This window comes from Pezoporus flaviventris, unplaced genomic scaffold, assembly GCF_033815535.1.
Source record: "Pezoporus flaviventris isolate CSIRO_AGI_PZ_B2104156 unplaced genomic scaffold, CSIRO_AGI_Pfla_v1 ptg000034l, whole genome shotgun sequence".
NCBI lineage: Eukaryota > Metazoa > Chordata > Aves > Psittaciformes > Psittacidae > Pezoporus > Pezoporus flaviventris.
In genome coordinates this window covers 743,774-771,280 of record NW_026892582.1, presented here as the reverse complement: position 1 = coordinate 771,280, position 27,507 = coordinate 743,774, and the positions used below count along the sequence as shown (strand labels likewise).

Sequence of the window (27,507 nt, the reverse complement as noted above, 5' to 3'; positions counted from 1 at the left end):
ATCAGGACAAAGCCCCGAGCTGGTTCTTGGTGTGGTGTGTTTGGCCTTTTGCAGACACTCAGTACATCCACTGTGCCGAGTTCAAAGGGCCGAGCACGGGGGATGCTTGCTAAAAAAAGCTTTCCCTCATCCTCCAGGCTTAGGGGGATTCTAGGAATTCATGGTTCATGAGCTATGGGGCTGCAGTGTCCATTTTTAGTGACCTTAAATGAAATTAAGGGCAACATGGAATATGTTTGTCAAAACACCAGTGACAATGACGCTCCTGCAAGGCCACAGGGTCGGCTTTCCTCGGGCAAACACAAGCAGGGCCAGCAGTGTCTGCAGGATGAGGTAAGGTCCCCCATGCGGCAGAACCAAATGTCCCAGTGTGCTCCAGCTGGGAATGGTGCTTTGGGGGGTGCAGGAGCTATTTGGGATGGGCTTCTGGCTTCACACAGGTCTTGTGGGCTTTGCTCTGGTGCTGCAGCCTTGGATGAGTGGCCAGGCAGTGCACAGGGCAAACGGGTGCTACTGGACAGTGATAGAAGATGAGCAAAGCAGGCAGGATGACTCGGGGAGGAGGAGACCCTTCTGCTCATGAACCAGGAGCTACTCTCTGTGCAAGCATGAAGCCTCCCATTGCTTCTGCCAACTGCTGTCCTGCCCTGCTCTACGAGGTGAGCTCAGTTTGCAGCCATTGCCTGTCTGCTCTGTGCCAACCAAATAGAGCACTAGGGACTGGAAGACGTCCACTTAAAGCCCACCATAGCCCAAAGGCAGTTCATGCCCTCTGCAAGACTTCATGGATCAGCTTTGCCAGAGTCAGCATAACTCAGCAGAAGCCTGGCTGTGCTGCCATAGTCATGGTGCTGTGCCCTGGGATGGGAGAGCTCAACTCTGACCCTCAGCCTCTCCTGCTGTTTTTTTTTTTTTTTCCTTTTTGCTATAAAAAATATTTGCTACATTTTTATAAAAAAAATATTATAAAAGAAAAATTTTCCTACATTTTTCTTTTTCTCCATGCTAATTCCCACTTTTTCCCCCAATGCTTTCCAGGGCAAACACATGGGCTGAAGTGGATTCGGTAGTGTGGTCCTGGAAGACTCTGGCACAGCGCTGCTCTGGGCAGGGGAGAGAGGGGTGTCCAAGCCTATGCTGGCCATGCCTTGCTGCCAGTCCTGGGTCTGTGCTGCCCAAGCAAGAGCTGCATAAGTGTAGTTATCCTTGCACAGCCTGCATCTCCTCAGACACAGTTCTGCCTCTCCCCAGGCACTGCCAAGCCTACAGCCCCAAGGATTCACATGGAAATGGTGCTCTGGGTGAGGGCTGAGTGCTCAGGATTGAGCAGAGCTCACCTGTCCTAGCTGGCATGCAAAGGTGGCTGATGCCCAGTGTTTTGGTGGCTACTATGTCCCCTTACCAATATTCTTCTCACCTGGAATCACAGTCAGCTGTGTTTTAAGGACCTGATAGCACTGTGTGACATGGCTTCTGCAGCTCCTTTTGGCAGCAAGGGTAGTGAACCTTCTAGGCAGCCAAAGTGGCTCAATTTCTGTAGAATACACAGGGCATGGAATTCATGAAATATCCATCCCTGTGACACTGAAATCCAGGAAATAAACTCTCCAATCAGAATGACAGGTTAGACCTGACTAGATTTGGGTATCCTTTCTGATGAGCCTGTATTTTGCCATGGTTTGTCACATTATACTCCAGTCATGGCCTTTCCTCTCATCCTCCCTGATCCATACAGTGATGGGAAAGCCACAATAATCGCTGTAATTGATCCTGCATGAATCCTCATCACCTTTTTCCCTTCCCATGGCCTTGCCCTCCACCCCACGCGCAGCTGCTTTGCATTCCCTTCCCACTGTGAACTCTGCCCAGGCATCCCAGGAGCAGCAGCCGTGGGGCAGGTCCCTTCTGGACTGTTATGTCTTTGACATCTAGGTGAGAGCAGGTAGCAGTGAAGAGCCATCTGCAGTCATAGCTGTCAGGAGAGCATGTTCCCAGGAGAGGACATCCCACAGCAAAGAGGTTACAAACCGCAGTCGGGTCCCAGAGCTACTAAACTTGGAAAAAAAAGAGCAGCTCCGTTCTTTGCATACTGTATATGGCAGAAAATGAACAGGAATTGGTGAGCAGGCAGGAGCGTCGATCCCTTCCTTCCAAATATAGGGAAGGGGCCGAGCTAAGGGAAGGGGCTGAGCCTATAAAAGCTGTCAGGGAGAAAGCCCTTGTTGGTGCCTCCTGATCTCATGGCCATGTTGTGAGTGACCTGCAGAGGGGTGGAGGGCTCCTCCAGTGCTGCTGTTGCCCATGCTTGGAGCTTTGCAAGGCTGTAGATTCCTCGCTGGGTCATTCCTTGGATAGGAAGGACTGGTATCTGAGCTCACTTCTCCAGTCCTCAACTGGAGTGGTTGCTTGCAGTAAGGGAGGGGTATTGGGCCATCAGAGAGGTTGTAGTTTAGCTGGAGTTTGACCTTTCCACTCTCTCTTTCAGAGATCAGAGATGTCAGCCTGGTCCTTCCTTCTGTTGACTGATCCTTAAGGTGAGAATTTAAAGCATGGAGACTAACAGCTTGCCCAGACTGGCTTGAGCTGGCTTTTCCCTTGCACTCACTGTGAGCAGGTCCCCTTCTTCCCTCTGCACGATCCACTGTAACAGACCATGGCATGTGTCCCTTCCTGCCTGCTGCGGCTGTGCACCAGAGGACTAGGACAGGCACCATGTTAAAAGGGAGTGGGGGAAATCATAAGTAAAGAACTGGAACTAAAGTGAGCTTCAGGGCCTCAGTTTTACTAAGGACTATGTGAATCCTTCAGAGAGCTTTCCCCTTTAACACATCCCCAGGGAACCCTCCTGCTCCTTCAGGCATGGATCCCCTTTCCTTGGGGCCGTGAAGGGCAGCAGCTCTTTGTTGCTTGGTGCATTCCAGCTCTGAGAGGCAAACATCTCCCTCAGACCTCGCAGCACACATCTGAGGGGTGGGAAGGGTGCTCTGGGAGGGGTCCACCACAGCAGGGTCTGTCTTTCAGCTCCAGCCATGAGCAGAGACGCTGGCATGGAGGTTTTTGGGGAGGCTGCACCGTACCTGCGCAAATCAGAGAAGGAGAGAATCGAAGCCCAGAACCAGCCATTTGATGCCAAGACCCACTGCTTTGTGGCTGACCCCGAGGTGGTGTACACCAAAGGCAAGATCAAGGCTGCACAGGATGGGAAGATAACTGTTGAGACGGAGGACGGCAGAGTAAGTGCGTTCCTCCTGGTCCTCCTCCTGGCCCTGCTGAAATGTCTGATAGGGAGGACAAGGAGCACAGAAAGAGTTAGGCTGGTTCAGGCAAGACATCTGCCCTGCCCTGCCCTCTGAGTGGGACCAGCACAGCTTCCAGAGGAAAGCATTGCTCAGGATCCTGGGATGAAGGTGTTCTTTGGGTAGTTATTCTTGCTTTAGGCTTTAAAGATAAGGCAGTGCTCAAAACCAGGTTTGGTTGTAGCCTTGCAAGCAACCTAGCATTTCTCAGCTGCTGCCTTTAACTCTTTCTCATGTAGCCCTGTCGTACCCCTGATAAACTTCTTCCTTCACTGGTAGCAGAGCAGGCAGCTACTTCGAAAGTCCCCTTTGCTTGTGAAGTGTCACTGGCTGCAGTCTCCTAGAGAAGCCTCCAAGGTGTTAATCTTGCAAAAATGCTGACAGGTCTTAGCAGCTCACGGCCTGATAACTGCTGTGAAAACAGCTGCAGCAGCCCAAAGCACCCAGCATCCTGGCAGCAGGTGCTACAAGCTTCTTCAGAAAGCAAGTAAAGAATAAAGCAGCCATCCACTGGTTCAGCCCAGCCTCCAGCAACCCCAGGTATGTGACGGAGCAGAGCCTGCACAGGCACCTGTATATAAGGACCTGCTTTCCTGGGGGCTGAGTCTTCAGATCCATTTGAGGGTTTTTGCCTTTGTAGTGTCCTGTGGGCAAGATTTACATGGTTTAAGATTGGAGTATGTGTGTGAAGTGCTTCCTCTCCTCTGCAATGGGCAGCCTGCTCATTTCAACTTATTTTTTCACAAGCAAATATTTCTTCCTCGCCATAGCCAATGGCTCTCTGCTCTTCCTGACTCTGCAGACTGCAAAAGTCTCCTTGTGACGCCCAAATCCCAATCAAGTTATGCTCTCCTCATACAAAAGCTGTTTCATACATGTAACCATCTTTGTTTCTCTTCTCTGGAGCATTTCCACTACAACTATATCCTTTTGAAGAGGGGTGCTCAGTAACAAAAGAGGGAATGGACTGACGGACACATCCTACGGAACGCTCTCTTCTTTTCTCTCTTTTTAAATAATTCCTAATACTTCAGAGCTTCCTGCCCTCTTCTGAAGTTCAGGTTGGATCTAAGGCAGAAGCTCTTCCCTGTGAGGGTGCTGAGGCGCTGGCACAGGGTGCCCAGAGAAGCTGTGGCTGCCCCATCCCTGGCAGTGTTCAAGGCCAGGTTGGACACAGGGGCTTGGAGCAAGCTGCTCTAGTGGAAGGGGTCCCTGCCTGTGGAAGAGGTTGGAGCTGGAGGAGCTTTAAGGTCCCTTCCACCCAAACCAGGCTGGGATTCTATGAAATGACAGCAGGATTTTCAAGCTCCTTCATTCAGTGTGCCTGAGACAAGCTGCTGCCATCGGTGTACATCTGCTTTCCTGCACATCTGCCCCCTGCCACTACATCCAGAGGCTCTGGTAGTGTGACAGGACATCAACTACAAGGAGAGCCAGTTTTGGTAGAGCTAGAGCCTTTGCTTAACTAGGAATGGTAACAGGCCAGAGTGGAACAATTCTGTTCCTAGGAAGGATTTGCTGTTGATGCCTCTTGTACTTGTCCTGTGCACAGTGTCTTCAGGCACAGTGCAGTGCGAGTCTTGGAGGATGAAAGGTAGACCAGGCACGAGCAGTTGTGCCCCTGGCCATTTCAGCTATGAGCAGCAGGGACCTGAAATTCATAAGCAGCAACAACGTGTAGAAAGAGCTGGTCCAGCACAAATGCTGTCTGTGTTTGTAGCAATTCCAGGACAATAAATTTACATGCTGTAAATTTGCCAGTGTAGAATTCCTGGCTGGCATCAGTGTCTGCCCTGCAATAGCCATGACCTCATTTTGCACAATGAAACAGAAAGAAAACTATGAATTACAGCAGCCTTACAGATGTTATTACTTCTCTGTGCCTGTGTCTCTGTGTGTATACAGGAAGGGAGCATCGAGAGCTGCTGAATCAACTCTTTCTTTCTGAATTACAGACACTTGCTGTCAAACCTGATGACGTCTATGCCATGAACCCACCTAAGTTTGACAGAATTGAAGATGTGGCCATGTTGACTCACCTCCATGAACCTGCCGTCCTCTACAACCTCAAGGACCGCTACAGCTCCTGGATGATCTACGTAAGTTCCCTGTCCTGGCAGAGGAGAAAATCCAGCTGCCAGGAGGTGACTGCAGTGACTCTTCCAGTTTTGTTTCCCACAGACCTACTCGGGTCTCTTCTGTGTCACCGTCAACCCCTACAAGTGGCTGCCGGTGTACAGCCCGCAGGTGGTGGCTGGCTACCGAGGCAAGAAGCGCCAGGAGGCCCCTCCACACATCTTCTCCATCTCTGACAATGCCTATCAGTCAATGCTGACTGGTGAGTGGTTCTAGTTTGACCAGACTCAGAGGAAAAAGGCTGTGTCAGAAACACTGCTCCTGACAAATGTCATTCCTCACCTGCTGTGGGCTCAGCTGCCTCTTCCATCTCTTACAATGTGCTACCCCAATTCCTTGTCCTGTGTCATATTGCAGATTGTCTGCTTGAGCTCCCAACTGTCGTACTGTAGAATGTGATGAGCTTATTTTATCTCTAGATGATGCAAACCCAGCTCCACGCAGTTTTCCCTGTCTCCAGAATTAGGTTTTTTATTCTTGAGGTGCTATGCTGTTGTACTGCACATTATTTGTATTTCTGGTCCAAGTACTAAGCTAAGCACCATAACAGGAACCACTGCACAGGGCAGTTGCAGTTGGATAGGACACATTATCTGGGAAGTCCTTAGCACACCAGCATGTGGCTTCGTGCAACAGCAGGTAGGTTCAGAACAGAGCTGGAAAAAACATTACCAAAATACATGGTTTTAATTTGAATCAAGTCCTGGCCCTTACTAAATTCAGGCTGGATGTGAGGAAAAAATTCTTTAGAGTGAGGGTGGTAAAACCCTGGTACGGGTTACCCAGAGGTGGCGGATGCCCCATCCCTGGAGTCATTCAGGGCCAGGTTGGATGTGGTTTTGGGCAACCTGATCTAGTTGAAGATATTCATGCTCATTGCAGGGGGTTGAATTAGATGAGCTTTGAAGGTCCCTTCCAACCCAAACTATTCAGTGATTCTATGATTCCAAATAGTAATAAATGTTACTCTTTATGCTAGTAAAAAGTAATAAATAATGGTAAAGACAGAAGCAAAAAGGAGAGTGCAGGATGGAGCACAGGTGGAGGAGAGAAGACGTAAAATGCAGTGCAGGGAGGGGAAGAGAGAGGAGAAAAAGACCATGCATCTTTTCGGTTTTGCTTGCCGAGGTTTTGTTTCTTTCAATTCAGTGGACGCTCAGGGTTACCAGAGAACCAGCACTTTTCCCTACAGCTTCTCTGACTGCAGGCATTTTTCCTTTGACAGATCGTGAAAATCAGTCCATCCTGATCACGTAAGTACACCTGCCCCTTTGACTTCTGTCTCCAACAAAAAGGGGGCAGATAATTCTTCACTCTGTGCTTTCTTTTGGCAGTGGGGAGTCCGGAGCAGGGAAGACTGTGAACACAAAGCGTGTCATCCAGTACTTTGCCACAATTGCAGCGGGTGGAGACCTAGCCAAGAAGAAGGAGTCTTGGATGAAGGTGTGAGGAAGAAGGGCTTGGCAGAGGGGCAGTTGGGATGTTACCGACCTGTGGCTGAGGGCAGCACTTGTGACAAACATTTACCCCAAAAACATCTTTCATTAGCTTCAGCCACCCCCTCAAAAGGCAATAAAACCAGGGGCTGATGTGCAGTTAGGACCACCACAAATACAAGCTACCAGAGTGGACTGAAACCAGGCCTGGGGGATTGGTCTCCAGGAAGAATCAGGAGCTCCAGTTTCTTCACACAGACCAATCTATCCATGTGGCTAAAAGATGAGAGCTCTGACCAGGGGAGAAATCCTCAATAAGAAGAAAATGAATTCTTTACCATTTGAACACATTGCTGGTTCTTGGTGCTGTAGTCAAAAGGATGCTGTAGTAAATCTGTACAGCTGAAATGAAGGGCATGTGGTTGTACTTGTAACAAGGTGAATAGCAGTATGGTCACTTCTTCCTGTCACGTAGCCCTGGGTGTTTCTTAGTAGTTATTCACCTGTTTTCACAGGGAACACTCAAAGATCAAATCCTCAGTGCTAACCCACTGCTGGAGGCCTTTGGGAATGCCAAGACTGTGCGAAATGACAACTCCTCGCGCTTTGTGAGTCACTGTTTCTCTCTGCCCTCCTGCATTTCTAACCCTGCGTGCTTGCTTGTCACTTGTAACTGGGAGCCACTGGGCTGAGAGAAATGTTCTTGCTGGCAAGTTTCTTGGTTGGTTGTCAGATGATGGAATCCCAGACTGGGTTGTGTTGGAAGGGACCTTAAAGGTCATCCAGTTCCAACCCCCTGTCATGGGCAGGGACACCTTCCACTAGAGCAGGTTACTCCAAGCCCCATCCAACCTGGCTTTGAACACTTGGGCTGCAACAAACTCTGCCCTTTATCTGTCTTCTAATTCAGACTAATTTGGCAATGCTGTGACTGAGATTCAAGAGAGAAAAGAACCTGGCATGCTACCTGAGAATGCTGCACTGACCACTACCTTTATCTGCTTGACAGGGTAAATTCATTCGTATTCATTTTGGGACCTCCGGAAAACTGGCCTCTGGTGACATTGAGACCTGTGAGTAAATGATGGGGGCTTACTGCTTTACTATAAAGAAATGCTTGAAATTATGTACATGCATATTACAGACCTGTTGGAAAAGTCAAGAGTCACTTTCCAGCTGAAAGCGGAGAGAAGCTACCACATCTTCTACCAGATCCTCTCCAACAAGAAGCCCGAGCTGCTTGGTAAGGACAGCCATCCCATGGTGACATTTCACAGGAAAATCATTTCTCTGAATATGCCAGCTCAGTGACAGAGGGTCCAGTGGCACCGTGTGTCACAGGCATCCAGCTTCCCCTTCAGGCAGGTGCCTCAGGCTGTGTGAAGCACTGAAGCTTTGTTCATGTTCTTACTTGTGTCATCTGCATTCCAGCATCGTCCATCAGGGGGCTGGAGCACCTCTCCTATGAGGAAAGGCTGAGCGTGTTGGGGTTGTTCAGTCTGGAGAAGAGAAGACTCTGGGGAGACGTTAGAGCAGCATTTCAGTGCTGGAAAGGGGCCTGTGAGGAAAATGAGGAGTGACTTTCTAGCAGGGCCTGTTGAGACAGGACGAGCGGTGATGGGCTTAAACTGAAAGAGGGAGATTCAGGCTGAATGTGAGGAAAAGATTCTTTACAATGAGGGTGGTTAAACGCTGCACAGGTTGTACAGAGGTGGTGGATGCCCCATCCCTGGAGACATTCCAGGCCAGGCTGGACGTGGTTCTGGGCAACCTGATCTACCTGAAGATGTCTGTGCTCATTGCAGGGGATTGGACTAGATGAGCTTTGAGGGCCCCTTCCAAACCAAGCTATTCTGTGAATCTATTCTATGATGACTGGGTTACCAAATCTGCACACAGCGCTGTTCTCTGTGTAACTGTCGCACTAGGATTTACTCCACTTCCAATTTATCTTAGCTGGGTAAGTTCTTATGCAAACTATGCAGGTGAGGTGCAGCAGTGGCTATTTACTCTGCCTTACACTTTGCTGTTCTTGCTGGTGTGGAAATTCCAGCATACATGGGCCAGATCCTGTGAATAATCTTCAGTAGAAAGGTCAGAGTTTTCTGGGTGCAGGATGGGCACATACCCTGATCTACAAACCACCTATCTGAACTCTCCATTGTATGGGCAAAAGTTCTTCCTGTTTCCAGCATAGCCCCTCCAGCCTTTTCCCCCTTCCCACTGCCATGTCGTAGAATCATAGAATGGTTTGGGGTTGGAAAGGACCTTAAGATCATCCAGTTCCAACCCCCTGCTGTGCTCAGGGACACCTCACACTAAACCATATCACCCAAGGCTCTGTCCAACCTGGCCTTGAACACCGTCAGTGATGGAGCATTCACAACTTCCCTGGGCAACCCATTCCAGTGCCTCACCACCCTCACAGTAAAGAAAGTCTTCGTTATCTAAACTTCCCCCGTCATACCCTACCTATGCCCCACATCTCTCCCAATCCTTTTTGGCACACACTGAACTACTGCACTCCTCCCCCCTCCACTCTGCCCATCCCTCCTAAATATCCACAGAACAGGTTCCAAGGTGGAGTTCCTACACTCATCTTCCCACTATGTCTCCTCCTGACGTTACCACCTCCCTCTTCCCTTCCCCTCCAGAGACTGCTGTGTGCTAGGGGGCTGCATGTGTGTACAAGGACACAGAGTTCTCTTCAATGTGTGGAGGGCTTCACCTCCTGCATGCTGCACAACCCCACTGCACATCTGCATGCCTTCATTTCTCTTACTCTACCATAGGATTGGGGGCTGAAAATAAGTTGTGAATTTTGGCCTCAATTTGTAATACAAAACAGAGTAATGGGTTTAAACTTAAAACAGGGGAAGTTAAGGTTGGATATAAGGAAGTTCTTCCCTGTGAGGGTGGTGAGGTGCTGGCACGGGTTGCCCAATGTAACGGTAAATGCCAGTTGGACAGAGCCTTGGGTGACATGGTGAAGGATCCCTGCCAGTGACAGGGGGTTGGAAATTGATGATCTTAAGTTCCTTTCCAACCCAAACTATTCTGTGATCCTATGATTCTATGTCATGTAAGAGGATAAGCATGTACAAGTCTCACCTAAATATCTTTCTTAAAGATGTTTATTTGGATGTCCCTTCTTCCTTGTCTGCCAGTGCTGAATGTTCAGCTCCAGTTCAGAGCATACTGAACTAGTAGGACTGAGAAGCTGCCCGGGACTTTCTGCTCATCCAGTGGAAGGCAGATGAATGCCTTTTCTCTGTCTTGTCTCTTAATAGAAAACCAAGAGCCTGAGGATGCAAAAGGAAAAAGAGCCTGTGAAACCTTGCTGAGCTGTTGTTCCATTTTCACTGCCATGATCTGGCTCTTACTCTCTCATTTGCCTTTCAGAGATGCTCCTCATCACATCCAACCCATACGACTACCCGTTCATCAGCCAAGGGGAGATTTCTGTGGCCAGCATCGATGACCAGGAGGAGCTTGTTGCCACAGATGTGAGTACGTTTAGCAAGGAGAGACAGTATCACTTTTACTATCACCACCACTATAACCAGCTGATCTCTCTGGTATGCAGGCAGCCATTGACATATTGGGCTTCAGCCCTGATGAGAGAATGGGGATTTACAAGCTGACAGGGGCAATTCTACACTACGGAAACATGAAGTTCAGGCAGAAACCACGTGAGGAGCAGGCAGAGCCAGATGGCACAGAAGGTAAAACCTTTGTGGCTTGAAGAGACTTACTTCCAACTGTTTTCATGCTGGTTTTCCCTAGAAATGCAAGGACTCTTCTGGGAAAGAAGCTGTTCCTTGACGAAAATGAAAATGAGGTTCAACCGTCAACTTACCACCCTGTAGAGTCACTTTCTGCATCCACTTTACTCCCACTGGCTCTGCTGAAGGACCCTGTGCTGGGACATGTTATGATAGTGCTGCCCAGTTTCTGGTTACACACCCAGACTTGATCTGCTTGGGTGACATTGTGGAGAAGTGACTTGAAGGGAAAAACACTGTTCACAGAATCATAGAATAGTTTTGGTTAGAAGAGACCTTCAAAACTCATCAAGTCCAGCCCCACTGCAATGAGCAGGGACATCTTCAACTACATCAGGTTGATCCATCATCAGTACACTCACTGGTTTTGTATTGCTTTACAGAGGCTGACAAAGCAGCATACCTGATGGGCCTGAACTCGGCAGACTTGCTGAAAGCTTTGTGCTATCCCCGGGTGAAAGTGGGAAATGACTATGTCATGAAGGGCCAAACAGTGCATCAGGTGGGTGTCAGGGAGCAGCAGGGACCGCATTTCCCTAAGAGATGGGAGTGGATGCAGGTCACAGCTGAGGATGGTCAGGACCATTAAGGCCTACAGTGCATTTTGTGGGCTGAAAGCATCTTTGCATGGTGGAGGGCTGTTGCTCTGGTGGTGCACTAGCAGTGCCCTGGCAGAGCTGTGTGAACCATGTCTCTGCAGGTGCACCATGCAGTGAACGCCATCGCCAAATCAGTCTACGAGAAACTCTTCTTCTGGATGGTGATGCGCATCAACCAACAACTGGATACAAAGCTTCCAAGACAGCACTTTATTGGGGTCTTAGACATTGCTGGCTTTGAGATTTTCGAGGTTTGGTTTTGCACTCTTTTTAAATGCATTTTTCTGCTTGTTTGACTTTTCTGACCTTTCCTCTTCCTCACCCCAATGCAGCCCCCAAGAACAGGGCAAATCCCTCTGAGACGACTTCTGCCTTTGTAGGTCCATCACCCACTACATAAGAGAAAAGAAACAGCAGAAGCAAAGCTATGAAGCTGCTGTCTCCATTCCCACAGAATCTGTATTTAAGGTCACCCAAAACCACCATCAGTGCAGACTATATTAACCATGTGCTGCACAGCACTTTTCCTGTAAGCCAGGACAACCCATGATATATTCTTTACACTGTTACCAAAACCCTTCAGGGATATTCTGTCTGGCCTTGCCTTAGTAACTCTATGAAATAAATCTATTTCTGTCAGATTAACAGTATTAAAACATTTACTCAAATATTAGTTCAACAGCTTTGAGCAGCTGTGCATCAACTTCACCAATGAGAAACTGCAACAGTTCTTCAACCACCACATGTTTGTGCTGGAGCAGGAGGAGTATAAGAAGGAAGGAATTGAATGGGAGTTCATTGACTTTGGGATGGACCTGGCTGCCTGCATTGAGCTCATTGAGAAGGTGAATTTTTCATGCAGTGTTTCCAATCACAGAGGTTAGAACTGGAAGGGATCCTCAAAAACATTTGCACCAAATGCCTTCAATGCAGTCTCTCTGTGAAGCTTCCAGGTCTCCTTACCTCCTCCCTTCCTTTAAACCTAACACTTGTGACTGATTATCCACAACTGGAAATGCATTCTGCCTTCTAAAAATGCATTGCTTTTTTTTCTCTGTTCTGTCTTACGCACCATTAGAAGTTATCATTCCATTGTCAGATTTACCCCACTTCTCTTCTGTCTTTGCATATTGGTTCCTCTTCAGGTTTTCCTCTCAGTTAAATTCAAATGTTAGAAAGCCTCATGTCTGACTGCTTTTTGCACCTTTTGGATAAGGAAGTTGCTGCAGATAATCCAGGAAATTGCTGCACAGTTTTTGCTTGGCTTTCTTAGTTTCCCAGCCAATGTCTGGGTAGCTCAAAACCCTACTTATGAAAAATCTGGTGCTTTTGAATATCTTGTCAGCTGTTCATAAAAAACTTTGCTTCCCTGCTTTTCCCAAGTTAATTCTCTATAAAATACTTCCAGTACTTTAGCATTTCTTTATATTATTATAGCTTGAGTTTATCTTATTTGAAAACACCTTTTCTCTATTCAGCCCATGGGCATCTTCTCCATCCTGGAAGAGGAGTGCATGTTCCCCAAGGCAACTGACACCTCTTTCAAGAACAAGCTCTATGAGCAGCACCTGGGCAAGTCCAACAACTTCCAAAAGCCCAAGCCTGGCAGAGGCAAGGTTGAGGCCCATTTCTCCCTGGTGCACTATGCTGGCACAGTGGACTACAACATCACTGGCTGGCTTGAGAAGAACAAAGACCCTCTGAATGAAACTCTTGTGGCGCTGTATCAGAAATCATCTATGAAAATTTTATGCAATCTTTATGCTGATTTTGCTTCCATAGATGAAGGTAAGATAGAGAATCATGTCTCCTGTCTGGTGTTTCCAACTGTATCACCTGACTTGAATCAGTGTTAAGTCAGTATTCATGCTCTATGTATTGGATGCACAATTATAGTGCTGTCAAAAGGATCTACAGCAGTACCTCAGTTGGGACTGTCATCTCATTTTCCAGCTGAAGGTGGTGGGATTAAGAAGAAAGGAACCAAGAAAAAGGGCTCTTCCTTCCAAACTGTCTCTGTACTCTTTCGGGTAGGTGTGTTCTCTGGCACAGCTTGGGCCAGCTGCAGAAAATGCTGAGAAGGCAGTTTTGTCAGACCTTATACACTAGGTCACCATTTCATCTTTCTCTGTTGCCATACAATGCTGTGGAATGTTACCTTTGGGATCTGGTAAAGGTTAGTTTGAATTCTGCTTCGCTGATGAGGTCCAGTGGTGGAGAAGGGAATTCATGTGCTTTGATCAGGTTGCACAGTTTCAAGGCAGCCCAAAGGCTGTTTTGGCTTTGGTGCCAAAACAGTATGGTTTTTGGTGTTAGTATGTTTGGTGGTAACAATATCCTGCCCTTATATGGCTGCAACTGGCTTCTTCCAGGATGTGCCTCTTTTAGTACAGGATGTTGTATGGCAATCAGTGCCTTGTAGTCAGTGTGAGCCACACAACTTACGTGTTGCAGCTCCTCGATGTTGTGACACGTGTCTTCTGGGGTCAGGAAGAGACTTAGCCCTTCCTGACAGGATGATGAGTGCTGCATCCTGCTGGCAGTGACATGGGCAGTATATCATTATTGCATGAGAAGATTAAGGAAATGCAATGCTCACAAAAACTATGCTGCGGAGCAGATGACTTCTGATGTCATAGACAAACGTTGATTTTGTGGCTCAGTTCTCTTTTGAATACACGTAACTAATAAGTGTATCTATATATACATATAATATCTCTCTATATACCTAACTAACAGAACCAACAAATGAACCCATCAATTAATTTGATCAAAAGTTTGTTTAATCAAGAAAGACCACTGTTGGTATCCCAGAACATTGTGCATTTCTTTCCATTCTTCTCCTGTTTAACAGCTCTTATAATTAGCTTCTAACCACTAAGAACATCTTTTCATTTTAAGACAGGAGGCAAGTTTATCACTTGTATCCACTGTTAGTAGTATTTACTGTGCTGATGCCTGTACAGGATTGTAGAATATTCACTAGAATAGTAAGAAAAAACTTGTGAAGTTTCATTTTCCATCACAGACAAATTATACTGAGATATGTCTTGAAGTAAGATAGAGATTGCAAATGGTCTCTTTTTCACAGGAAAACCTAAATAAGCTGATGTCCAACTTGCGAACAACCCATCCTCATTTTGTGCGTTGTATCATTCCCAATGAAACAAAGACCCCAGGTAATTCACACAACAAAGATGAGAAACTGGCAGGAAGACCAATTAACCAATGCTAGAAAAGTCAGTCTTATTCCCATGGTGTTCTGTCCCAGGCCTGATGGATCACAAGCTTGTTCTGCACCAGCTGAGGTGTAATGGCGTCCTGGAAGGCATTCGCATCTGCAGGAAAGGATTTCCTAACAAGATACTATATGGGGATTTTAAACAAAGGTCTGTAACATCATTCTTGTATTTGCATTGAACCCAATTCATTTGAGAGAAGAGACTTGCTAAAGTCAATGATGTGGTTTTTAGGAAGAGTGTTTTGTTTTTTAACAACTATGGAAAGTATAAAGACACATCTAATAGATTGGGTATAAGGAAGAAATTCTTTCCTGTCAGGGTGGTGAAGCACTGGACTGGCTTGCCCAGGGAGGTTGTGAATGTTCCATCCCTGGCAGTGTTCAAGGCCAGGTTGGACGAAGCCTTGGGTGCCATGGTTTAATGTGAGGTGTCCCTGCCCATGGCAGGGGGTTGGAACTGAATGATCTTAAGGTCTTTTCCAACCTAACTGTTCTATGATTCTATGATTCTGTAACACTGATCTGACCTGCTTCTTACTGGTTTGCTTTTGAAGGCTGGAGGTGTACCTGTACCTTCAAAGTGAGAGCTGTTCTTGGAGCATCCTGTGCCCTACCATGAGACTGATGGTTAAGCTTTTCCCTTCATTTTGTCAGATACCGCCTTCTGAACACTGCTGTCATTCCAGAAGGACAGTTTATGGATAACAAGAAGGCGTGTGAAAAGTTGCTGTCTTCCATTGAGATAGATCATACTCAATACAAATTTGGACACACTAAGGTAATATTCCCCCCCAGTTTGAAATCATTCACTGCATTCAGATAGAAGCCCAGCAATGACTGATCTCTGTTCTTTCCTTGCAGGTGTTCTTCAAGGCAGGCTTGCTGGGTGTCCTAGAAGAGATGCGAGATGATTGCTTAGGAAAACTCATCACGCAGACACAGGCTTTATGCAGGGGATACCTCAGGAGGCTTGAATTGAAAAGAATGGTGGACCATAGGTGTGTGTCTTCTGTGAGGTCTGCTTTCTCAAGATGTGCTTTATTCACAGTACTGATGGATTGCTTTGATTTCAGGGAGTCCATCTTCTGCATCCAGTACAACATCCGTACGTTCATGAACGTCAAGCACTGGCCCTGGATGAAGCTGTACTTCAAGCTAAAACCCCTTTTGAAAAGTGTGGAAACTGAGAAAGAAATGGCCACCATGAAAGAAAAGTTTAAGAGAACAAAGGAAGACCTGGCTAAATCAGAAACCAAGAGGAAAGAACTGGAACTAAAAATGGTGACTCTGGTGCAAGAGAAAAAGGCTCTGCAGCTGCAAGTACAGACTGTAAGTAATTTAAGACCATTTTTGGCTCCTCAATTGCATTAGTTTTGTCTCGGTGTTCTGGAAGGGGCTGAATGGAAATTGTATTATTTTGTGTCCCAGTTGCACAATGAGCGCATGGTTTCTGTGTCAGTTCCAATGTGTGACAATGAAACACGAGTCTGTTTTCTGTAAAAAGGAAAATGAAAATCTGGCTGATGCTGAAGAAAGGTGTGACCAGGTGATCAAAGCCAAATTCCAGCTGGAAGCAAGAATAAAGGAGGTAATGGAAAAACTGGAGGATGAAGAGGGGATAAATACTGATCTGGCAGCCAGAAAGAGGAAACTGGAGGATGAATGTTCAGAACTGAAGAAAGATATTGATGACCTTGAGTTAACATTAGCTAAAGCTGAAAAAGAAAAGCATGCCACAGAAAACAAGGTACTTTTTTTTCCTTCTGTTTACATGTTTATTAATAGTTGCTATGTCTGTCGATAGGATGTGGAGGTCCAGTCAACTTGAACAATAACATGATCTATGGGCCTGGTGCAGAATTTGGTCACCTCTGTTGCACAGAACAACCAACCTCTGAGCATGCAATAATGCATTAAAATGCAAGTTGAGTTGCTTTGTGGCTTCAGAAGGGTAATATACAAGCAGAAAGGCTGTATAGTTTGACCATGTAGGCTAGCAATGAGTTTATTGCCTTTGTGTGATCACTAGCCTAAGGAAAAGCCAAAATTATTAGTGACCTTCAAGTATTTTGCCTTACAATAGGTTAAAAATCTAACTGAAGAAATGACAGGTTTAGATGAGACTGTTGTGAAGCTGGACAAGGAGAAGAAGGCCCTACAAGAAGCCCATCAGCAGGCACTGGATGACCTGCAAATTGAGGAGGACAAAGTTAATACCCTCATCAAAGCCAGGATCAAGCTGGAGCAACAAGTGAACAATGTAAGCATGTTCAACACAAGGAGAAGAGGAAGGTTCTTCAGTCATTCCGTCAGCCATCCTTATATATGCTCATGTTACAGGTTGAAGAATCTTTCGAACAAGAAAGAAAAGTTTGTATGGACCTTGAAAGAGCAAAGAGAAAGCTTGAAGGAGACTTGAAACTTGCCCAGGAAACCACAGTGGATCTGGAGAATGATAAACACCACTTAGATGAAAAATTGAGGAAGTATGATTAAGAAATAGCAACAAATTTATCATTTGGTTTTCCTCTGGACCTGTTTTCTTTATTAAAAGAACATTTTCTTCACAGGAAAGACTTAGAATTTAATGAGATGCAAACTAAAATTGAGGAACAGCAGAGTTCAGGTATTCAACTGCAGAAGAAGGTCAGAGAATTGCAGGCAAGAGACTTTCTGGAACTACTTTTTTTGCTTGTTTAAGCTGCAGTAGCCTGAAAAGTGCTTGTCGATGGTTGGTAATGTAAAATCTCTGGCTTAGCCACCGTAGTTGCCTCAATACACTGTAATTTCTCCACAGAAGTGAGGTGGGTTGTCCCTGGCTGAGCACCAGGTGACCACCAAAGCTGCTCTGTCACTGCCCTCCTCAGCTGGACAGGGAGAGGAAATCCAGTGAAGGCCCGTGGGTCAAGCTAAGAACAGGGAGAGATCGCTCAGAAATTATCACCATGGGCAAAACAGACTCAACTTGGGGGAATTAGTTTCATTTATTACCAATCAAATCAGAGTAGGGTAAAGAGAAATAAACCCAAATCTCAAACACCTTTCCCCCACCCCTCTCTTCTTCCCAGACTCAACTCTACTCCCATTTTCTCTACCTTCTCTGCCACAGCAGCTCAGGGGCACAGGCAATGGGCCTTCTGGTCAGTTCATCCCACACTCCCTCTGCCACTCAGGGGAGGACTCCCCTGCTCCAGCATGGGGTCCCTCCCGTAGGAGACAGTCCTCCGTGGACTTCTGCAGCATGGGACCTTCCCACGGGCTGCAGTTCTTCACCAACTGCTCCAGGGTGGATTCTTTCCATGAGGTGCATCCTTCAGGATCAGACTGCTCCAGTGTGGGCCCCCCCACAGGGTCACAAAGTCCTGCAACAAAGCTGCTCCAGCATGGGCTCCTCTCTCCATGGGGCCACAGGTCCTGCCAGGAGCCTACTCCAGCATGGACTTCCCACAGGGTTACAGCCTCCTTTGGGCATCCGCCTGCTCCTTCATGGGGCTGCAGGTGCTTATAGTCTCCAAAACAATGGCCTTGTATTCTACTATGACAGTTCTGTGTTAAACTAAGCACTGAATTGTCTGCTCCCTTATTCATTCCTGATGTGCTGTTTCCTTGTTATACAGGCTCGTGTGGCAGAGCTGGAAGAGGAGACCATGAGTGAGAAGGCGGTGCGGGCAAAGGCTGAGAAGCATTGCCATGAGCTGTCGAATGAACTTGAGGGAATCAGTCAAAGGCTTGAGGAGGCTGCGGGAGCCACCACTGCTCGAAGTGACCTCAACAAGAAGCGTGAGGCCGAGTTCCAGAAGATGCGTCGTGACCTCGAAGAGGCCACGCTGCAGCACGAAGCCACGGCTGCTGCCCTGCGCAAGAAGCACGCGGACAGCACCGCTGAGCTTGGGGAGCAGATCGACAACCTGCAGCGAGTGAAGCAGAAGCTGGAGAAGGAGAAGAGCGAGCTGAAGATGGAGATCGACAGCTTGGCCAGTAATACAGAGACCGTTACTAAGTCCAAGGTGTTTCTTTATAAGTTAAATGCTTGCCCTGGCTTTGTTTCTGCCTGTGGGAGGTTAATACATCACAAACACACATACACAGATTCCACTTTCTTACTCCCTTTCAGGCTCATCTGGAAAAAATGTACCGCACTCTGGAAGACCAGATGAGAGATATGAAAGCCAAATTTGAGGAAAACCAGAGAAACATGAATGAGATGGTGATCCAAAAAGCTCAGCTTCAGACAGAGTCCGGTAAGGAAGGCACAAAGATCTGCCGAGGGCACATTTTTTCCCATACCCTCTAATGTGTACTGTGAGACTTGTTGTACCCAGGGTGCATGTTCTACTTCCAGACTCATTGTTATAGGCACGGACAGCAATAGAAATAAATCCAAGGCAGTGAGTCCATGAGTGACATTTTAAGGTTCATATGCCAATTGCAAGCATTATTTGCTTAGGTGACTAATTCCTAGAATGATGTGACATAGTGGATTCCATGCAGAGGCACTGGGAATTCAGGACTGTCCAAAATGACTTGAGTAACCTGTTAGAGCTGCAGTTATTCCTCCAAGAGTGCACATATTCACTGTGTGTACAGTATCTCTGTGTGCGCTACCCTCATGAAGCTTGTAACTGCTCCCACACAGACTTGTTGCAACAGTGAGTGTGATGAGCATGAATGCTCCTTGGTCTGGTTGACTGCAAGGTCAGGCATCTCAAATTAAAATGCCACTGAATTGACTTAAACTCACCTGAATTTTAGGGATTTTACACAACAGCAGGTCAGGCAGTGCTGACACTTGCTGTTCTAGCAGCGGAAGCACAGAGCTGCACCTGCCATGAAACCCCTTTTTTATGTGAGCTCTATAGCCACATCTGTATGTGGATGGTAATACAGTTACAAGGGAACAGCATGGCAAAGAGGGCATTGCATGTGAAAGTCTCCCAAAATCTGGTAATCTCTGGAGGCTAGTCGTCCTGATGAATCCGCAAGAACTGCCAAACTTAGAACACTAAGACCTGTCAAACCAGCCCAAAGCCACTGGCAAACACCATCAACAGCATCAACAGTGGGTTGTATAACTGGGACCACATCCAGGAGGATGATGGCTGCTGTATGCAAAGACTACAGCATTAAATAATAATAATAAATAAATTGATGAAACCAGGAGCCCCTTAGGGTCTTTTTGACTAAGACTGCTTCTGAGCAAAGAGCTGGGTTTGGCCTTCAGGTATTGCTCCTACTAGGGAGATATGAGTGAATGTGTGTGTGAGTGAGCTGTGAAAAAATGCATACCTGTGCTGTGTTCAGAGTTGCCTGGCATTAACAGCTCGAGGCTAATAACTGCAGTGACTTTATTAATAAAAGTTGTTCCACTAGATACTGGTTGTGATCTGTGACTCCCACATCTCCATCCCTTAACAGGGAAAAGGCATTTAAACACCTTCTGGTGGAGAATGTCATGTTGGATACACAGTCTATAACCACATTCTTCCTTCTTTTCTTCAGAGCAGCCTTTCTGAGGTGATCATGCTTACAAGATGATGCTGTAGATCTGACCAGTTTGTTGTAATGTCATTGTGCATAGTGGTCTGGGGGAATCTTATAACAAAATGGAAAGCTTGACAAAACTCTGAATTGGCTCAGAAGTCTGAAAAAGACAATTTTAGAGGGCTACAAGCAAAGCCAAGAATTCTAGAGGTGACAGCATGGGCTATACCTCTCCAAGAAAGGAGATATTACTTCAGCCCACAGGACAGAGGGTGATGTAGAATAAATGTTTTCCAGTTCTTGTAAAGCTTATGAAGTGAAACTTTAGGATATATAGAATCATAGAATGGTTTGGGTTGGAAAGGACCTTAAGATGATCCAGTTCCAACCCCCTCACATGCCTCACACTAGACAATCCTGTTTGTTGGTGGAGCACAGGTAGCTCTGGTATTCTGGCAGTAGCAGTGATAAATCAGGTTCCTTGTAGCACTGGGTGCCCAAATGCTCTGCACTGTATATTGCAAATGCCTGTGTAGGAAAAAAATAGGCAAACCTATCTGGAATCAGTTGTGGAGATAGTACAGGATATTACTAAGAAGGTTTGAAACCCTAGAGAAATTAAATGGTATGCACTTAAGTAGTTAAAGTTGAGAGACCCGTGGGTTGACCATGCATATATGGAGTCTGAATGAACAGTAAAACTCATGACTGAAGCAGGAGTAATATTGAAGGAGATAAGTGTCAGTTACATCCATCTCATAATTTCATTACTAAACCCTGCATTACTCCGAGGATAAAGTGGTAAAAAAACATATGCAGTGAGAATGGTAAAACAAGAATGGTAAAAGTATATATATATAAAGGTAACAAGTGATCAGATAAAGATGCAATGTGTGATTTCACTTGACTGTTACTGATTATTGTTACGCATTATTATATATTATACCTGTTTTCAGAATGTTTAATCCTGACAGTGCTGGAAACTTGTCTTCTCCTGTCACAGGTGAACTGAGCCGTCAACTCGAAGAGAAGGAAACCGTAACTGTGCAGCTGGCCAGGAGCAAGCAGGCAATTGCACAGCAAATAGAAGAGCTTAAGAGGCAGCTAGAGGAAGAAAGCAAGGTAGTGCTGACCACTGAGCACATGCTAAGGCTTCAAAATGAATCAGGGCCTCAGTTCACTTAAACACTTCTGGAAGTCTGTAAGTAATTTTGCCTACAGTCTAACCCAATGAAGTTACCACTGGGCAGGATGTGCAGAGGGAGCACTGTGCTCAAGTGCTTTGCTGAGGATGTCCCTGACATGTGAAAAGTGGTTTCAGTTTTGGTGAATTTTTTTAACTTTAAAGCAAGGGTCTATGTGATTTCTTTTGCTTCTGTAGCCCCAGGGAAGAAAAGCTACAGCACATGCCAAGGTGAAAGCACCACCCTTGGTCTTTGTCAGTGGTAGAGCTGGGAAGAATTGGTTGCAGCCAAAGATAGCTGCCCGAACACTTACAAAGCTCTGGCCGTTCGTCTTCTGCCCACGCTGCAGTGACCGTATCTTTAGTGTGCATGGTGAGGGTGTCACCTGCTGGTCACAGCTAACATACATACATGATATTATGGGTAACTTTTAGGCCAAGAACGCACTGGCCCACGCCTTGCAGTCTGCTCGCCACGACTGTGACTTGCTCCGGGAACAGTATGAGGAGGAGCAGGATGCCAAGGGGGAGCTGCAGCGTGCCCTGTCCAAGGCCAACAGCGAAGTGGCCCAGTGGAGAACCAAATACGAGACGGACGCTATTCAGCGCACGGAGGAGCTGGAGGAGGCCAAGTATGTGGTAGCTGAACTGAGCTGTCCAGATGTTATGTACATTGTGCAGAACATAGACCTACTTTTAGTAGCCTGACCTAAATTATTCTATTGGGGTTTGTATAGGCACTTAAGGAAAACAATTACTTCTGATACTGTACTCAGGAAATTATGTCCATAACTATAATGTTGGAACTAGATGATTTTAAGGTCCTTTCCAACTCTAACCATTCTATGATTCTATGATAATACTATGATTTTCTGAATCATATGCTTGTTTTCTTTATATTCCTTAAGGAAAAAGCTCTGTCAGCGTCTCCAGGAAGCAGGGCAGCAGGCAGAGACAGTGAATTCAAAGTGTACATCCTTGGAGAAGATTAACTTGAAGCTGCAGGGGGAGGTGGAGGATCTGACAGTGGACAGAGAGAGAGCAAACACTTTGGCTGCTGCCTTTAACAGGAAACAGCAGAACTTTGATAAGGTGAGGAGGGAGCACAGTACCTTTTAAGCCTAGCCTTTCTAGAAGGCCAAACTAACACTCCTCACTTAAGTCAGTACTGAAATCAAAATGAGACTAAATTGGAAGCTCCTCTAGAGCATGGCAAGGGGGATTTGCCCTGTTTTCAGAGACTGTAGGGTTTATCTAGTACAGAAAATAACCACAAATACCATTTTCTGTACTAGCAGGAAATGAAACACAATGTCTTTCAGGTCATGGCAGAATGGAAGGGAAAGTATGAGGAGAGCCAGCTGGAGCGGGAAGCTCTCTCTAAAGAATCACGCTCACTAAACACAGAGCTTTTCAAAGTGAAAAATGCCTATGAGGAAACCTTGGATCAGCTTGAAATGATCAAACGGGAGAACAAGGCTCTCAAACGTAAGTGTTTGGCTCTGGTTTCCCATTAGCTGTCCACAGTCCTACCACTGCAAGCCATGCTCTACAAGCATGCTCATGGCTGCCAGAGGTACACTAAGTTACAGGACTCTCTCACTGCTATTCTCTCTGTTTTAATGGAGAATATAAATGTCTCACCAAAAGTTGTTGAGCAAGTAAGGAAAGGGATTAAGCAAATAAAACCAACGTCCTGGCTCTCCATTATCTACTTCAGAGAAGTAAGATCAAGGGCATTTAGGTGCTGCTCCCATGAAAGGATGGTGCCCTCAAGAGGCTGTGCAGCTTGTGAAAGTGAATTTTACAGGTGAACTGTGAACATATAACAACAAGACCCTGATGGCCTACCCAGAGACATAAACACATGCAGATATCTTCCAGTGTAAGGAGGGCTATGAAACCACACTGATGCCCCTGTGTCTATGTTGTTGTGCATGAATTGGCTTTATCTGGTTTTATCTGTACATATGTATAGGACTGTGTGCACATGCACGTTTGTGCGTTGAACACAGTCACAAAGCAGAGAGTTCAGCTTCCTCTGGCTGCCCCAGGCTGATGCCATTCTTATCTCACAGAAGAAATAGCTGATCTGACTGAACACCTTACTGAAAATGGCAAAATGATTGGAGACCTCGAGAAAGCCAAAAAGCAAGCTGAAGCAGAAAAATCTGAGCTGCGATTAGCTCTGGAGGAAGCAGAGGTGAGTTAATTTAAATATTCCTGGGAAAAGGAGACAGCAGTCTGAAGAGCTTTCTGTTCTCTTTCCTGGGCACTGCTCATGTGCAAGGTTGCTTGCCACAAACTAGGAGTTTGTGTAAGTCACTGAGTAGCATCACAATGATGGTATTCTCTGAACTGTTACTTTTGTGTTTGGTTTTCACCATTTAAAGGCAACTCTTGACCATGAAGAGGTGAAAATTCTTGGCATCAACCAAGAACTGACTCAGATTAAACTAGAAGTCAACAGGAAGATTGCCGAGAAAGATGAGGAGATCAGCCAGTTAAAAAAGAACAATCAAAAGACTGTGGAGACAATGCAGGGTGTTTTGGATGCTGAGATCAGGAGCAGAAGTGAATCCTTAAGGCTGAAGAAGAAGATGGAGGGAGACCTGAATGAAATGGAGATCCAGCTGAGCCATGCCAACCGCCAGGCTGCCGAGGCACAGAAACACCTGCAAAGCATCCAGGGAGTTCTCAAGGTCCTGGTTTACGTTTCAGGTTGATTTATTTGGAAGCACAGTGTCCAAAAAGTTCATTAGGACAAAATTGGCTCTTCATATTTAGGACATGCAGCGGCAGTTGGACGATGCTCTGAGGACACAGGAGGACCTCAAGGAGCAGGTGGCCATGGTGGAGCGCAGAGCAAACTTGTTGCAGGCTGAAGTTGAGGAGCTGCGGGCAGCCCTGGAGCAGACAGAGCGGTCCAGGAAAGTGGCTGAGCAGGAACTGATGGATGCTACTGAACGTGTGCAGCTCCTCCATGCCCAGGTGTTTACCTTGCTAAGGAAGACATGTTTTGGGGGTCCAGAGATTCATGAAGTAATAGTAATTCATGGTAAGAGGCCAAATACAAACACTTAAAGCCTCCCTTTTTCTCCCTTATAGAATACCAGCCTTCACAATACAAAGAAGAAGCTTGAAGCTGATATGGCACAAATCCAAACTGAGGTGGAAAATATTACTGATGAAGCAAAAACTGCTGAAGAAAGAGCAAAGAAGGCAATCACAGATGTGAGGATGTTACTGTGCTTTTCTCTTTGAATTTTTGGGGCTTCCCAATGGCATTGCTGCAGGGAGTTAATGTAAATGCTCTTGTCACAAGTTGGACAGAGAAAAAAATAGTCTGTGGGCCTGGCTGAAGAGGCCCTCAGAGGAGGATTAGAACAACAGGGAACTTGTCCTGCTGACAGATGAGTTCTTGGGGTTGTTGTCATCACAATGAACTAAACCCACATTTAGTCAGTCTAAACCAGATTTGTCCAGTGCTCCATGAGAATGTCAACCACAAAATAAACTTGCAGTATTGAAACCAGTAAAGTGGGTAATGAATTTAAAGATTTATCTTTTCCAAATCCTATTGAAGAACTTTTCAACTGAAAACTGTGAATTTCCATTCAAAACTGGTCCTATATGCTCCTTTGAACGGCCAGTGAATTCCAGCCAGGAAAGAGAGCTGGTACCCAACCTGCTGATGATTTTTGATGCATAGGATCAAACCAAACTCTTAACACTTAAAACATTTGGAGTTAAAATAGAAGGAAAACTTCTCCATTTGCTAATGAAAAAAAAATCGTTTTTATTCTCTCCTAATTAAACAGAAATAGAACATTATAATGAATTAGACACATACATGTACATATTAAATTTAAATGCCATTATTTCATTGTCACAGTTTTCAATTTAGACTTTTTAATGTATTTTGCTGCCAAAGCAATTTTCTGAATTTTACATTATTTGTGAGCAACATTACTCAGTATTTCACTAAAACACTTCGTTTGATCCTGTGGAATCAAATGTTTGAGAGCAAAATACGTCCTAGTTTTGTCTTAAATAACATAGCTGGTTTAAACTGTTTTCTGCACTGGAACACTGTCATCCAGGCCATCGTGGCAATAACAAGGCATGCACTAAGGCACACCACAGACTCCATCACATTGCACGTGTGTTATGCAGAGAAGCCTCTCAGCTGTGCCATGTACTGCTCCCAAGCTTTGCTGTGGCTGTTGCTCTACCACAGAGCCCCTGTGTGTCAGAGAAGGTCACAGTAATGACCCTACACTGGGATGGAGTATTTACCCTTTCTTTTTTCCAAGCTCTGCTTGTGCAGTGAGGCAGATTTTCTCCTATCCTTTTTCCTGCTGTTTCTGCCACTGTCATGTCACAAAGCAGGAAATGTGGTGACAGGATCATTAGGAACTCATAGCACATCCTCAGATAGTACACAGCGTGCAGTTCTTTCCCATGCTTCCAGTTTCTTGTGTCATCTTCCTTTCAAGGCAGCTGTGATGGCAGAAGAGCTGAAGAAGGAGCAGGACACCAGCGCCCACCTGGAGAGGATGAAGAGGAACCTGGACCAGACGGTGAAGGACCTGCAGCTCCGTCTGGATGAGGCTGAGCAGTTGGCACTGAAGGGAGGAAAGAAACAGCTCTTGAAGACGGAGGCCAGGGTGGGTACCAGTGCTGAACAATGGTGTCAAAGTCTTACGCGAGGGCTCAAGCCAACTGTTGGTTAATTCACCAGATCCGGGAGCTAGAAGCTGAGCTGGAAGAAGAACATAAACGATCTGCAGAGGCTATGAAAAACATCCGCAAATACGAACGGCGTGTCAAAGAGCTGACTTTCCAGGTGGGTGGAAAGAGAAAGCAATTCTTCTGATCTTTTATCTCCCAAGGATACATAATTGCACATTCCCTTTCTACAGAATGAAGAACACAGGAAGAACATGATGAGGTTACAAGATTTGGTAGACAAACTGCAGATGAAAATCAAATCCTACAAAAGTCAAGCTGAGGAAGCTGTGAGTCACTAAATGAAGCAAAAACTTATTCAGCATTTTCTAGGACCGTAGTTTAAAAGTTATCTCTGTGTGCCAGCATGTTGTCAGGGGGATTTTTAATTCCTTTTGTTTTGCCATTTCAGGATGAACAAGCCAATACCAATCTCTCCAAATTCAGAAAAGCACAGCACAAACTGGAAGAGGCTGAGGAAAGGGCAGATATTGCTGAAAGCCAAGTAAACAAGCTCAGAGCTAAAACCCAAGCAGTCCCTTCCGCAAAGGTAAGCCTTTATTGCAGGAGGCAGGTTGTGCAGTCTGTACTGTTTGCTCAAGCAAGTCAAGCAGTAGATTTGTGGCTTGCTGGTGGACATAGCCATCACTCCGAAAGGAGTGTTCTGGAAGGAAGGGCTTTGAAGAAAGGCTGAGAGGACTGAAGTTGTTCAGCCTGGTGTAGAGAAGGCTTTGAGAAGACCTTATTCTGGCCTTTCAGTATATAAAGGGGGCTTATACAAGAGACAGAAAGACTTACCAGAACCTCCAATGACAGGAGGCAATGGTTTTAAACTGAAAGAGGGAAGATTTAGGTTGGACATAAGAAAGAAACATTTTACAAAGAGTGGTGGGACACTGAACAGGTTGCCCAAAGAAATTGTGGATACTTCATCATTGGAAATGTTCAAGCTCAGGCTGGCTGGGGCTTTGGGCAGCCTGATCTATTGAAAATGTCCCTGTCCATGGCAGGAGTTTTGAACTAGATGATGCTTGAAGCTCCCTTCCAACCCAAATGATTCTGAGCTATTATGATTCTGTGAGTAGCATTTCAGGTTCTGGTGCTTGAAGGCTCATGAGCCTTCTGGCTAGTTTCATTCCATTTGTTTCAGATTTAAGAAGCGACCTCATAAAGTGACAGTAATGAGAGCCAACTTAACCCTGAGCATCCCTAAAACAGCTTTCCTGTGGGCCTTAGGCAGAATTAATGTTCTGATTAAGTAATATGCAGCAGCACTGTGTCTTCAGCTGAACTTCCTGGGCAGCTGTCTATCTCCAGCCCAAGACTGGTTGGTACAAAATCCAGAGCCTGTTTTTTCCTAGTGTGATCTGAGCAGGTGTAACACCTTTTGACTGCACATATCTAGGAAATGGAAAACCTTGGCTCCAGGCTGCCTTCTGCTTCCCCACAGCATCCTCTTACTCATACAGCATTTTAACTCTAGAGATGCTATGGAAGACATGCTTTCTCCTGAAGGCTCTGTCCTGACACGATAGACAGTGCTGGTTCTACCAGAGGACGGTGTGCACCTTTCAGTGAGTCCCTTAATGTGATGCTCCAGTAAAAGGCTTTGATGACTC

At 46.0% G+C, this 27,507-nt stretch overlaps 1 protein-coding gene across 1 annotated transcript; it reads left to right on the top strand.

Annotated features, from left to right (window-relative positions):
* Positions 1–1,234: 1,234 nt before the first annotated feature.
* LOC133273576 (myosin-3-like) lies at positions 1,235–26,842 on the top strand. The gene is made up of 39 exons (XM_061461911.1): positions 1,235–2,534; positions 3,022–3,233; positions 5,252–5,395; positions 5,478–5,634; positions 6,658–6,685; positions 6,767–6,875; positions 7,384–7,476; positions 7,878–7,941; positions 8,013–8,111; positions 10,271–10,374; positions 10,455–10,593; positions 11,037–11,155; positions 11,354–11,503; positions 11,927–12,097; positions 12,731–13,040; positions 13,206–13,282; positions 14,344–14,431; positions 14,524–14,641; positions 15,148–15,271; positions 15,355–15,491; positions 15,567–15,822; positions 15,998–16,240; positions 16,577–16,753; positions 16,834–16,979; positions 17,064–17,154; positions 18,111–18,500; positions 18,608–18,734; positions 20,978–21,096; positions 21,593–21,789; positions 22,066–22,249; positions 22,480–22,645; positions 23,236–23,360; positions 23,551–23,859; positions 23,945–24,148; positions 24,266–24,391; positions 25,657–25,827; positions 25,902–26,006; positions 26,083–26,178; positions 26,301–26,842. Exons 2-39 carry the CDS (start codon positions 3,030–3,032, stop codon positions 26,580–26,582), a joined length of 5,949 nt encoding a protein of 1,982 aa, XP_061317895.1. The 5' UTR covers positions 1,235–2,534; positions 3,022–3,029; the 3' UTR covers positions 26,583–26,842.
* Positions 26,843–27,507: the final 665 nt, after the last annotated feature.

Excerpts from the sequence above, each read along its gene's own strand:
- LOC133273576 (XM_061461911.1), top strand. The coding sequence starts at position 3,030 with ATGAGCAGAGACGCTGGCATGGAGGTTTTTGGGGAGGCTGCACCGTAC. Across the intron at positions 25,828-25,901 it reads TCTTGAAGACGGAGGCCAGG|ATCCGGGAGCTAGAAGCTGA; the intron begins GTGGGTACCAGT and ends TTAATTCACCAG. Across the intron at positions 26,007-26,082 it reads TCAAAGAGCTGACTTTCCAG|AATGAAGAACACAGGAAGAA; the intron begins GTGGGTGGAAAG and ends CCCTTTCTACAG.